This window comes from Bactrocera dorsalis, chromosome 2 (genome assembly GCF_023373825.1).
Source record: "Bactrocera dorsalis isolate Fly_Bdor chromosome 2, ASM2337382v1, whole genome shotgun sequence".
NCBI lineage: Eukaryota > Metazoa > Arthropoda > Insecta > Diptera > Tephritidae > Bactrocera > Bactrocera dorsalis.
In genome coordinates, this window is record NC_064304.1 from 29999260 (window position 1) to 30013627 (window position 14368).

At 34.1% G+C, this 14368-nt stretch overlaps 1 protein-coding gene across 1 annotated transcript in view; it reads left to right on the forward strand.

Moving 5' to 3' along the window:
- The window catches only part of LOC115066544 (ETS-like protein pointed), a 195885-nt gene that overhangs the window by 3968 nt on the left and 177549 nt on the right, over positions 1-14368 (forward strand). The window contains exon 2 of the mRNA XM_049450504.1: positions 10201-10300. Within this exon, the coding sequence (XP_049306461.1) occupies positions 10201-10300 (100 nt within the window). The remainder of the gene's footprint in view (positions 1-10200; positions 10301-14368) is intronic.

Sequence of the window (14368 nt, forward strand, 5' to 3'; positions counted from 1 at the left end):
ATTTATGCACATACGCACACACATATAAGTATATACAAATGTACACATATGGACGCAAAGCATTTGCACGCGCTGAGTGACAGTGTTGACAACGATGAGTGTCTTTAAATAGACATATTTATCCTTAGAATGTGTGCAGGCAGGTAGCATACACCTACTTGTGTAGATCGCCGCGTATAAGTATTTGTTTGCGTGTAGGCACGCTTCGACGCATCGAAGGCAAATGCTAAATTGACGTTCATTGTATGTGCGTAAATTGCAAATTATAATTGTTAGTACAAAAGCGAATGTGGAAATATGTATGCGACAGCGTGGATATGGCAAATTGTCGATTGAAAAGGAAATGTATGTATATTTGTAGTAGACGGTGTTGCCACTTTTGCATGTTTTTATGGCGAAAATGTTTTAATTTTCTTACACATGTTCGAGCGTTGAGTATCTGTTTTTTTATTTTTTTGCTATATTTATTTTAAACAAGTAAGGAAGTGATAAGTTCGGGTGCAACCGAACATTATATACTCTTGCAATTTGCGAGAACTAAAGCCAGGGAAATATCTTAGGGTGCAAAACGTCAACTGGATGATCGGATTCCAAGAAATTTTATGAATTATATGTACAACTTATACACTGACTTACATATTCCGCATAAGGTTCATTAGAAAAACAAGAATTTTAGGTATATATGTATATTATATGGGAGTTAGAAGTAGTATCGGGTAGAAACACGCTCGTTCATTTTCATTGAGATAACTTACATTTTGACCGGTATAAAGTCCGCTGGAAGCTCGAAAATCGTTCTGTTAGGTATATGGGGGCTTAGGGAAGTATTGACCCGATTCAATTAATTTTTGATATACAGAGATACTATTGCTAGGAAAGGATTTTCTCTGAATTTGAAGTGTACATCCCATACATTGTCCGATATTTTCGGGCCAAAGTCAACTATAGATACTGGGGTCCATACATTCGATACCTAGCCAGTTTTTATTGGATTTGGGCATGTTTTGGTCAGATATTAAAAGTAGGCGCGGTTGCTGTCCGATTTCGCCTATTTTCGCGCTGTGAAAAAGGAATGTGAGAAGAATGCAACGAACCAAATTTGGTCGAAATCGGTAAGACGGGTCTCGAAATATAGGATTTCACCTAAAAGTGGGCGGTGCGCGTCCATTGTCCAATTTTTACCCGGCTCTCATAAAACCCTCTCATACCATCTCGGGTGTAAAATTTTATGTCTCTAGTATATTTTGTCGTTGATATATCGCACTTTTTATGGTTTTTAATGGTACTGTTATATAAGGAGTGGACGGGGTTATCTTCCGATTTCATCCATTTTAACAATGTCGGTAAAAGTACTTATAAAAATTGTCCTAAGCGAATTTTGGCTATAGTAGCTTTAGTGGTTTAGGATATATGTATGTATGTACATTAAACTTATTGGAGTCTGGGTCCACACCCACTTTTTCAAAATTTTCAGCACGCAGTGTCCCTTGCTACTGCAATCTTCTGTGCCAAATTATAGTTCTATATCTTATTTTAGTGCTTAGTTTGACACTTTATTGGTTTTAAAGTTACCACAAACATTCGCTCGGATAGAAAATCTGCAATACCTGCCTTGATCTCGCTGACAGTGCGCTCTAGGCGAGTGAAGGAGTGTTTGACCTCTTTATCAGTAGCATCAAGTTTGTTATCCGACTTGATTGGCTGCTAGGTCACAGCGGAATCGCTTGTTATAGAGCTGAGCTTACCCTAGTTCCATCGGATTGGCAACCTAGAAATTTCGAGAATATTAAATGACCACAGCTGCCCAAGTGGGATCCTGCATTACCTTTGGTATGGGGATCATCTCAATGGTCTAACCTATCCTACCGTGACACCAGCGTATGGTCTTCGCGTTCAGTTAACAATCTATTGCTGAAACGTCATATTGTTTTATTTAGTAACAATTAGCTATTGAATTATTCGAAAATGTAACTTAACTTTTAAGGCTGTACTGATTTTTATTAAAATATTTAAGGTATCCAAAATAGATCAAATATCAGACAAATTTCTGAAAAAGCCTATTAATAAAAAATAGCAATTGTCGAAACTAAATGGTGTTATGAAAAGTAAGCTCCTTCCACAATATTGCAGATTTTATACAGATTCATTCATCTTGACAACTTATCCAATCTTTCCACCACCTTTTTTAGATAGACATACATATATTTTTGTTGTCGGCTTAACGTTCGTGTAGCTCATGGATAAAGTCTTATAAAATATTGGCTGTTGTCAAGAAGGAAAACCCATACATTTTTGCAGGATCATACTCTCTATTATTCAAAAGAAACTCTCGACTCTTTACAGCAGTCACACTTCTCTGTTCTATGTTAGATCTAATTGTGGAGGCAGAATATTACTTCTCACTGTTAGAAACATTGCTTTTACCTTAAATCTAAACACGAATCTTCTGCTTAGAGTTATACCGTTTACAAGGTGAATCAAATTCTCTCAAGGTTATGACTACCAATAGAGTCGGTGGAGTTCAGGTATATGCGGCAATTTTATTCTTCTTCTTTATTGGCGTAGGCATCGCTTACGCGGTTATAGCCGAGTTTACAACAATCCAGGGCTGTTTTCCTCCTTTCATTGCTGGTACCAAACTCAGCGCACAACCCTGGTGAGGGATATTTTAGAGATCAGAAAATTGTATAGCACGCATTCGTATTCAAAGTAGAATATTTTAAAGTTTTGAACTTGACTTTCAGTCTAATTGTTTTTAACTAGTATGGCAACACTAAATGCATTACATACACACACATACATATGTATGTATGAATATATGCTTGGCTCAACGTGTGTCACTCGCTGACTACCCATCAGTCGTTAATCTATACACATAAATATGTATACATATATGTATGTATGCCTTTGATGACTATAAATAAAAAGTTGACTTTTTCTCCGCGTGAAGTTCATCGCTAAAAGAAAAAAACATAAAAAATAAGGAAAATTCAAGCCAACGACGTCCGCACCTACCTACTGAACTACTCCGATCGCGAGACATGTCGGTAGTCATTCGAGACAATCGATCAGTTAGTTCATTGTGCCGGACGGTTGTCCAGTTGTGGCTGACAACTTTGATGTAATCTAAACTGCAAACCACGCACCTCATCCGGTCATTTTAACGTGCACTTTTTACATGCATAATATGAGCACACACACATACAAACCTACATAAGAACATAGGTGAGTGCTTGGTAATTTGTCGTATTTCGCTTCCTTATGCACTCTGCTTAGATCGTTTGAGCGTTTGACACACCCTGACCCACACTAACCCATAAAATATTGTATAAACGTGTGCGTATGTGTGTGTGTGTGTGTGCTTATTGTATCCTTTTCTCTTGGAAACGTTCGTTGATCTTCAGACGTGCCATACGCCACTTTGTAATCTAATATTCATATCCAATACATAGATCATGCATATATCATTTTTTTATTATTATGAATTTCACATTGGAAGCCGAAAATCGTATGACAGTGCAGGACAGTGAACCTGTGCGCCTGCGCAGTGTCTTGGAAAGTGAATGAAATTTAATAGCATTCAGTGCAAAAGGTAAAATGGCGCAGACAGACAGCTGTATGCAATCGGTTAAGCAACAACAAAATTCAAAATTATTAAAAAACATGTGTACTAAATACATACATACATATAGACTTATGTAGCCCATAAGTATGTGTGTGCATATGTACGAAGTACTAACTCCATAACCCGTAGTGTACTGTACTTTATAGTTTTCATAGCTGGTTACGATCGCATATCAGATTACCTCAAAAAAAATTATCTCCGCATACATGCAGACAGATCAGGACATTTGGTCGTAAGTGATATTGTCGAGAAGCACCGAAATTCTTTTATGGCTTTATGCCACTTCCGAAATTTTGTTTGTGAATATAAAGTATTTTTTTCAGATTTTACAAGTATACTCTTATATAGTATGTAGATCTGTGCGGTTTATATCATTTAGGTAGCTCATTATCTTATTTAATCAAACTATTTTTTTAATAATTTCTTCTTCATCAGTGAAAAGGCACGCAATAGACAGTGCTTTTGTGATTTAGACTCTAGAGTGGAACCAAAGTAATATTCTTCTTCTAAACTGCTTACATAGGCGTAATATACTGTTAGATCACACCAATTGCCATCCCACTTGGGGAAGAAGAATTCATATAAATAATGAGATGAGAACATCGAATCTTTAATATTATTTATGTATATTCAATTCCGCACACCAGCCCATGCACCAGTGAGCCTCGATCCACTTTATTTCTTGACATTGGCTTCCCTAAATAGCATACGAGTATTACCTACATATGTACATACATATATGTTGCAGCTTAGCTGATCAAGTCGAGAAAAGTTTAGGTATTCGATTATTTGAAGAAATTGTGACATTCCATGGCCTTCAAGAAGTTGTGATTTAACACCATTCGACAATTTCTTGTGGGGTATTTGAAGTCATTGAAGTCATTGCAAGTCATTTAGCAGTAAACCACACTCTCTTCAAGATTTCGAAGTCAATATTGAACGTGCTATCCATGATATTCACTTGATTTAGTGGAAAAAGTACTCGAAAATTAGGTTCATCGAATTCGTTCCTGCAAGCGATGTCGTGGAGGCCATTTGAAAGATGATTCAGAACTAAATCGTATCAATTGTATTTCTCCTTATATAAAAAGCATCTGAAGTTCTTTAACAATTAGTCTGTTTTTTTTTTTTAGAGAAATCATATGACTCTCATTGGAAAACCTCGTTTTTAATATGTGATTTTTACCTTTCGCAAAAAAATTTTTAACTCCAAAAAAAATAAATGCATATTATTGTTTTCAATGTTTCAAGCTTCAAGATATGGGTTTCTCTCGCGTTTCCTATCTTAGCTCTTGTCAGAACTTCTCAGAATATTACCATATTGGAAGAAAGTAAGGAAGGTTAACAGAATATACTGAGTTTTTTAAAGTGAAATTATAAAAAATTTTAACTTAGGTATATTTTGGAATATAGTTTCTATATAACAGTTTCTATCACTGAAATTCATAATTCCGCCAAATTCTAGGATAATAAACGTTTTCCCAATTCCATCCATGCTAAGTTTTTTTCTATCCTGCCCGCCAATTAAGAAAAATCGTAAATATGAAAAACTGAGAAATCGCGCGTCATAGTCTGCCCTAGCGCTCATATACCTGATAGACTCTCAGCCACTATTTCTCCTCAAGCTTCGACAATGTTTCGAATTCCTATCTATAACTTTGGGGACATATTCTTATATAATTTTTAAAGAGATTTAAGCAAAAAAAAAAACGATTTTTTGAAGCTTCTAGTCAGGTCACTCTTCCAAATTCGACCCGTAACAAATAATAATACAGAACGTACAATACGTAGAAGCATAAATATTTCTAAAAATAAACAAAACCGATTATAATCACATTGAATTATGTCTATCGATTTTCACTTTAAATTACCAGAAATTTTAATGTAAGGCACACATTTCCCCACCAGAACCTCACTTCAACCCCCTCTTATTTTTATTTTTAGACATTTCGTTAGAAACTTATTTGTTGTTATCAAACTTGTTATAAATTTGCTTGTAGTATTTGTGAAATATTCACTTGACATTGTGACCTTCGCTATCTTACTCGTATCAAAAATTGTACGAGTACATTATTATACAAACAAGAAGAACATTGGCGGACTTCATGGCTTTCTCGCTGCCCTCTTGATGATGGCACAGTGTGGTGACGTCAATTAATATTCGAGTAAAAGTAGTAATAAATATTCTTAAGCTATTAAGTTTCGATTATTTCATATAACATATTTTTTTGCTCCCTAGTTGGAAAAAAAACACTTGGCAGGATAATAAGAAACCGATTTTAACTTAATGGAATTCAGTTGAAATTTGATAAAGTCTTAAAAAAAAATAATTTTTTAAATGCAATTTGTTCGAGTCAATGCTAGGACTAAAAAACTGAAGACGTGTCTTCCGTTCATCACAACATGATCGATCTGGTTTGTGGCTTTTCGATCCGGAGACAGCCAGGTAGCTTGATGTATCTTCTTATGCTGGAATCTAGTACTACATATAACGGTATTTCGGGCTCCGGTAAAGTCGATCGGGCTCAACTCATTTGGAGATATTTCCTCGTGCAGGCTGAAATGACAGACTGTTGTGCCAAAGATACCTTCTTTGCCCACACTAGCGTTAAAGTCCCCAAGCACGTTTTTGACATCGTGGCGGGGGCAGCTCTTATAGGTATGCTCCCAGCGTTCATAGAAGACGTCCTTAGTCACATCGTCATTCCTTTTTTTATGTTGAGTAACTTTGCTTTGATGCAGATTGTGGCTAGACGTGAATGCCAGAACTCGGCGATGGAGTCTCTCTTTCACCACGAATCAGACACCAAATTTGCGCTCCTTTATGTACCCACGGAAATGGCGCTGATGTCAACCTCTACCCTCACGAGGACATTAACCAGATGGGCAGTGTAATTTTTCCAAGTAAGGGACCGGAAATTCCAGATGCATGCCCTTAAATCGGAATCCTTAACACGTTTCTCTCAGTTTTGGAGACATCAAAACATCTTTCTTTTCCTCCCAAGAAGTTGTCCACTTGTGGGACTCGCTGATATGAAACCCCTATAGCATTAAAGCCATTTAATTATAACCTCAAGTGTCTGAATACAGCGTGATATATGTAAGTATAATTCTGTCGCGAAAAATATCCCTTAACCCTAGAGAAGGCGCGCTCCAGACAGTGACATGCTTTGTCGCGGTGAGCATTTTGCTCACGAACAAAATGTTCAGTTGAGATCGGATAAATAAAGTGTTACATATTTAAATTTAAGATAAATACCATTACTGAGCCTTAAGCTTAAAAAATGTTTATTATTTGACAGAAACAAAAATAATATAGTCGAAAGGTTAAAGGTAGTTGTACAAAACATAAGAAATATATTTCTGTGAGCAAAATGCTCATAGCGCGCCTTCTCTAAAAAATCAAAGTGTCTTTTATTCTTCTGTGAAATTAGAATATTTTTTTCTGTGCTTTTGAGTGTGGTTCTATACTTTGTTGGCATACTGTGCGTGGAAGCAATTCGAGTCAAATGCACAATTGGATTTAGTGTTCGGAGTCAAGTAGTATATGGGCAAGCCGTGCAAACGGATGCTTCTTCTTTCTATAGACTGTAGGAACTGTCACGCATAGCAATAACAAAAAAGCAAAATAAAAGCGAATACGAACAATTATGACTATGCTGCTTTTGTATACGATTGTAATGGAGTACAACTCCATAAACGCTAACTAGAAGAACCCGCCAATACAATATAGTCTAGATCAAGTCAAAATGTTCATTGGGTGCCAAGTTTCTAGAGTCACAGTGTCACCATTGCACTCATATGTATATGTAATATATAAATATGTAAGTATGTTTTGATTAACGAGGCGGTTGGTGGTCGCATACACATCATATATTTGTTGCCAAAGAGTCGTGTGTGCTGTGAGGAACCCTCACATAAGTCGCTAAATACTCGTCCAAAATTATACTCGACAGCTATAATATACGTATAAGTGTATATAAATACATATATGTGTGTGTGTGAAACGCATCTTTCATAAATGCTGTTTATAATGCAATATAATAAATTGGGTAAAAGTGTCTTGTTTATAAATAGACAGAGAGACAATTTAATTGATCATTGAGATTAGCCTATATGGCCCATTATCATCACTAGGGTGCACAGCAACTTCTACACAATGCACATACAAACCCATGTATACACATACATATAAGTGCATTTATAGTGCTGTAATTGCACGCTTGTTCCCCATTGCCACGCCGGGGGCTGTCAGATTTGTAGCGTGGTAATAAAATGTGTGGTCACGTAGTGGTTAGCTCTCGTTTTAATTGCACTTAATCGACGTTTTAATGGCAGCAGCAGTGGCATTGACTACCGTTGTGTGCAGTGGCTCATATATTTTATTTGTTTGTTTATAATTATAAACGCTTGTGCGTGTGTAGATTGTGTTTTTAATAGCGTTGTTGGCGTTGTTTTTATTTGCCATTATAAATACTTATAATAATTTGGGAGGCATTATTTTTCAAATTAAAAAAAAATTCAGAAAATTTACACTAATTGTTTTAGGCTTTTAATATTTAGGTTAGCGCTAATCTAAAAGTCCATAAATGAATATTAAAATTGTCTTGATATACGTAGGGACTTGTTAATAGTATATAAAGGGTAATCCATTTCGTGGTTCCCTACTTTTTTTAAGAAAAAATACAGAAACTTCAAACTTAAAATCTTTCAAATGTTGACCATGGCTGCGTTTCAGCTGGTCCATAATCCAATTTTCGATCACACGATCTTGAAATTTTCTGCTCACAGGAGTTTTCTCTCAATAAATCCATTGATGTATGCGAAGTGTCTGAATGCCGCCGAGATCACCGGCCATCATTTTTTAAGAAATATGGGCCGATGATTCCACCAGCCCACAAACCACACCAAACCGTTGTTTTTTTTTATGAAATGGCAGCTCTTGCATCTCTTTAGATTAATTTTCGTCCCAAATGCGGCAATTTCGCTTGTTTACATACCCATTGAGCCAGTATTGGGCCTCATCGCTGAATAAAATTTGCCTCGTAAAAGTCGGATCTTCTTGGAACTTTTCATGAGCCTATAGAGCGAAGCGATGTCGCTTGGGAAAGTCTAGCGGTTTCAGTTCTTGCACAAGCTGTATTTTGAACGACTTGAATTTAATATATCTACGTAAAATGCGTCAAGTGGTTCCATAGGCGCCGAATCGACGCACCACGGTCTTCGTTTACACTCTAAATTGCAGCAGTTATATTTTCTTCACTGCGTCCTGGACGTGGTCTATTCGGCCGAATATTATCCAATAATAAATGCTGGGTTTCAAGATAGGTGATGGTGTTGCGAATAGTACGCTCAGTAGGACGATTATGTTGACCAGAAGTCGAGCGAAGCGCGCTAAACACGTTCTTTACATAACGTGAATTTTCGTGATAAGGTTGAAGGATTTGTTAACGTTTTTGAGACGTAAGTCTTTCCATGATAAAATGCCAACACTTATTAAATAAAAATAACATGACAGCTTGATACGACTCACGCGTGATCTAACTAAAAATGCTATTTAAAAAAGCACCTCTACTTGGATCAGCCGTTAAAACTATGATAAAAGGAGCATTGGGTTCGCAGGTTGCGCATCATTGTTCCACATCATATTCTGTCTACAGTCAAATTTAAAAATTTATTCTGAGAGCAGGGAAAAATTTTAGCTTTTTTTACTCTTTGAGGCAAAATATCGGTTCTTGGGCTAATCACGGAGTCAGCTTTTCCTAGAGATTATCGAAGGGCGACAGTGATTCTAGAATCTCGTACTATCTGAAACTATTTGAAAGAATCTTAATTTGCCTATGTTCGTTTTTAGTTTTACATCAGCACACACGAATCAACAAGAATTTTTGAACAATGCTTAACCGATAAAAGTACATATTTTTTATACATTTTTTGCAAAAATAATATAAAATCTTATTCAGTTTTGTAGGTAACGTTACGGTAAAGCTATAGTTAAAATTTAAAGTACATTTGTATGTACATAGGTTTCGGGTAACATCGCGGTACCAATTTTAAAAATGCTGTTTCGATAAATGTTTTGCCTGACTGACTGACCTCAGTGTTTCTACACAACAGCGGATTGTTCGCGGATTTTTGTTTTTGCATTATTTTACCAACTTAATAATATCTTAAGGAATATAAAAAACTTTCAGTATTTTCTAAATTGATTCAATTTCTCAATCAACGAATAAAAACTAACTGATATTGAGGTTAAAAAACATAGTATTTATGCTCTGATTGCCTGTAATCTAAGCTGTCATTCTTTGAATAATACTTGGAGAGTGGCATGAGATTGTATTGAACTCGATTTAATTACTTTGCTGTTGCTTTAAGGGCTTTGTCACAGTAGAATTAAAAAATCTACTTTTTCGCTTAAACAATGCTTTATAGTCATAAAATTTAGTTTAAAGTTGATTTGTAGTAAAAAAAATTTTCTCAAACAACTTTATAATATGTCAGCAATGTTAAAATATGTAGCATTTATTATAACGAATAAATTTCATTAAAAATAATAAAATTTTCTTTATTTGCAGACAAATATCCGCATCAAAGAAGAGCCTGATGATGGCACCAAAGACATACCACCGCCAATGTGCAGTTTATCGGATATGTCCGATCATGAGGCGTCAATCGGTGAGTGAGAATAAATTGTATTGAGCTATTGTTGTAAGGATAAATTAATTTTTTTTAAAAACTAAAAATGCCAAAAATTCAAACATATTCTATTAAATTAATGAAGACTCCGACTGTAGAAGCATTTTTGTTGATGGCAACTTCAACTGCAACGCTGTCAGAAGTCAGTCGTGTATTTTATTGATAAAGAACACTTTGTTTTTTCCAATTTATCTGTTTAGTTATTTATTTATGCGGCCGAGTGCATTAGTTAACACAATTTCTCGCATATATTTGATACGAGTATATAAATTATATATATGTATAGGTATATGTATGCAAATATGTATATATATGCATATATACTCTCTTGCTCCCATATCTGCTAATGTTTACGTTATTGCTTTGCAATTCTGTATTTGTGTATGTGTGTGTATGAGAAATTGCGCCATAATTTTATTATTGTTATAAGTTGTTTTGCAAATCTTTCTTATATATCGTTTTTTCTTTTATGCATTTCTGTGTTTTTTATTCTTAACGTGCCGCGATAAGAAATTTCTTAGAAACCATTTAGAACGCAAATGTGCCTTTTGTCATTATTTTTCGAAGCGACTGTGTGGCTTTTCGCATACTCCCAGCCACTAGGCGCTGGAACCATAAGCAAAATGTACATTCTTTGAATTTTATTCATTTTTATTTAGCACACAAACCTCATAAAGTGGGTTTAGTGGATGCATTGATGCCAAATTACTTTTGATTTTAGGCAAACATACATATGTATATGAGATTCCTTCAATTTCAATTAAACTTATATAGTAAAAAAAGTATACGGGCATAAAAAAGTTGCACGGAAAATGTTCATATTATTTTTCATTTCCAAGGATTTGGATCCTTTAAAACTCCAATTAAATAAAATTAATGGCAGTCTTGTCAATGTCTGGATTGCAGCCATCTGTCAGTTAAGTTCTGGTTACAAAAAAGTTCTTAATCGAAATAAGAAGTCTTGATTAAGTTGACTAGTAGGGTTGCCGTCTTTTTATAATGGAATACCAACATTTTTAGCAAAATAAAATAACATCTTTTAAATGAAAATTGTTCACATTTGTTATTGGTTATTTTTTCGATGTTTGCGTAAAAACAGAAACAACATTTTTAATAAAAAAAAATATTTTCAACAAAAATTCATTTTTGATAGGAAAAAATTTTATTTTAAATAAATTATTAACATTGGCGACGATTTCGCGTTTTATTAAATACACATTTCATAATTACAGGGATATACATATGTACTTAACAAGTTGCCAGCTGTTCGCAAATTTTTAATGAAACCAAATTTATAAAATATGTAATGCGGCTAACAGCTGAAAATATAGGGTGTAATTTAAATATTTTATTCATTTTATAAATTTTGTTCCAGTAAAAATTTGCGAACAGGTGGCAACCTTTTTGAAAAATATGTCTGACACACATATGTATGTACAAAACTGTTTCTGGAAATTGTAAATTTGGCTATCTTCATCCTAACCACAATTGGCAATTTTATTGAATTAAAATTTTTACACGATGGCAACCCTTTTAAAAATTGTATACAAAATAAATATTTCATAAAGCTATCTAGTCTGATTATTGTACAATTTTGTTTATTTTTCAAGCACTTGATTGGCTAACAGTTATTAAACAGGTGGCAACCCTATGCGAAAATTAACTGTTAAACCTCGCTAGTTAACACACGATACAGCTATTGCAGTTTTTATCTATGTAAATACTTACATCATCAATTTGTATATCATCAATTTGTTTTAATGAAAGTTTTGAAACAAGTGGCAACTCTATCTGTTGTGTTTTGCAAAATAATTTTAACTAGAACATTTCTTAAACCTCTGCAGTTGAATATACAGATTGTAGTTTTCAGCTAACAATTTTTTTTAATAAAATTATTTAAACAATTGGCAACTCTACTTGTTGCATTTAGCAAAATAATTTTAACTAAAAAATTTCTTAAATCACTCTAGTACAGAGTGTAGTTTTTAATTTACATATTGTTTTAACGAAAATATTGAAACAAGTGGCAACTCTATCCGTGTGTTTTGAAAAATAATTTTAACTATATGTAAATATACTTAATTTCTTAAACCTCTCCAGTTATCTACACAGATTGTAGTTTTTATTTATCAAATTCTTTTAATGAAAGTTTTGAAACAAGTGGCAACTCTGCCTTTTACAACTACTTTAACCTTAAAATTTCTTAGACCTCTCCAGCTAAATTCACATACAAAATTTTTAGCTATCAAATTGTTTTAGTGAAAGTTTTTGAAACAAGTGGCATCACTACCTTTTTTTGTTTGTAACCATTTTGGTAGTACACAAAGCAATGTATAATTAAATATAATAAAGCGATTGAAATTTAAATGTCCGTATACTGCAAGCGTGACTGAGTTTTGTTGTGTTACATAAATTCGTTGCAGCCCCAAAATTTTGCGGCTTTATCACAGTTTCGCTTCAAAAAATCCTAATTTTTAGAAAAAATATCCTAGAAAAGCCAGGTTAGCTATCAGGTAAAAATATAGGGTGCCCATCTAGGCTCATTGTTACGGATCGGACGTAATATACTATACATACATGTATGTATGTAACTTATAAAAAACTCAAATCAAAACTTTGCTGTAAAATGTTGCAATTAAAAATGAGCAATTGTATTTTTTGTTGTTGCGGTTTTTTTGTAAGAAAAGTATACAAAATTTTTATGATAAGATAAGCACTAACATTCGCGCTCTCAAACAGACATAACATGCATACATACACACATACATACATATATTATATACATACCTACATATATAGTAAAGTACGCACAACAGTAGAGTAAATACATACATAAATGCATGGAATCAGCAACAATTGCAAACAATATGACAAACTGAAACACATTAAAAAAAAAGTGAAACAAAGTGGGAATGGAAATATAAAAATAATGTTTAGTGGCGTAATAGGTTTTTTTTCGACATTAACGTCATCAACGATACAAAAAATCTTTCAAAACAGCACATTTGTATAAATATGTATCAAATTTTGAGCGTGTACCCTTACACGTAGTGCATTCCTTCATGCATACTATATGTACATACATACCTTGTAGGAATGATAATTATGAACTCGAGGAGATTCCGTGAAGTTATTTATTTTCATATAAAATTAAATATATTTTATCGATTGGTATAAACAATAAAAAAATTATTTATAAAATTAGGATTTCTCGTCTGGAATGAGTTATGCAAAATCTCAAATCAAAAATTCATACACTGTTGGAATTTGGTATATTGGTTCTGGTATATTCAATATTATATGAAGAAAAATTTCATCACAAATTTTCCTTACTAGTTCAATTTTTCCTACAGGGCATATATCTCTTATTCCAATACATACATATATTCATGAGTGTTTGCAGAAAACTATGCAAATCAAATATTTGCAGATTTGAAATGGTGTGTGACGTACAAACGTACAAGTATCATTATTCGAAAAGCTGTGCAAAATTTATGGCTGAATTTTTAAAAATAAATATTTGCAAATTGCGCTTAGTAGACGCAAAATCACTCAGGAAGAGCTAGAGCGGGTTAATCCCCAAAAGTGACAATGTGAGCAGTTGATATAAGATTCAGTGGATATTTATGTAGTATATCCACTCATCGATAATTTGGTTATAGCAACATCTTGCTTATTCGTCAATATTTTATTTTGTTGCATTCAAAGCAATCCCCAGCGGATGTAATGCACTTATTCCAACGATTTTTCTAATCCTCGAAACACTTTTTAACAGCACTTTTAACCATGGCCTTCAGTTCCTTCAGCGAATTCTGTTTTATTTCTTCGATCAACTGACTGGGCTTCACCAAATTTCAGTTTGAGGAAGAAGAAAAAATCACACGAAGCCAAATCTGGTGAATACGGTGGTTGATTTTTGGCTTTAAATTCGGTCACAATCGTAGCTTGATGCGATGGTTTATTATTTTCCTATAAAATCCATAAATTGTTCTTCCACAAATGCGGTGGGTTTCGTCTAATGTTCTCACACAAAGACCTCAATACGCC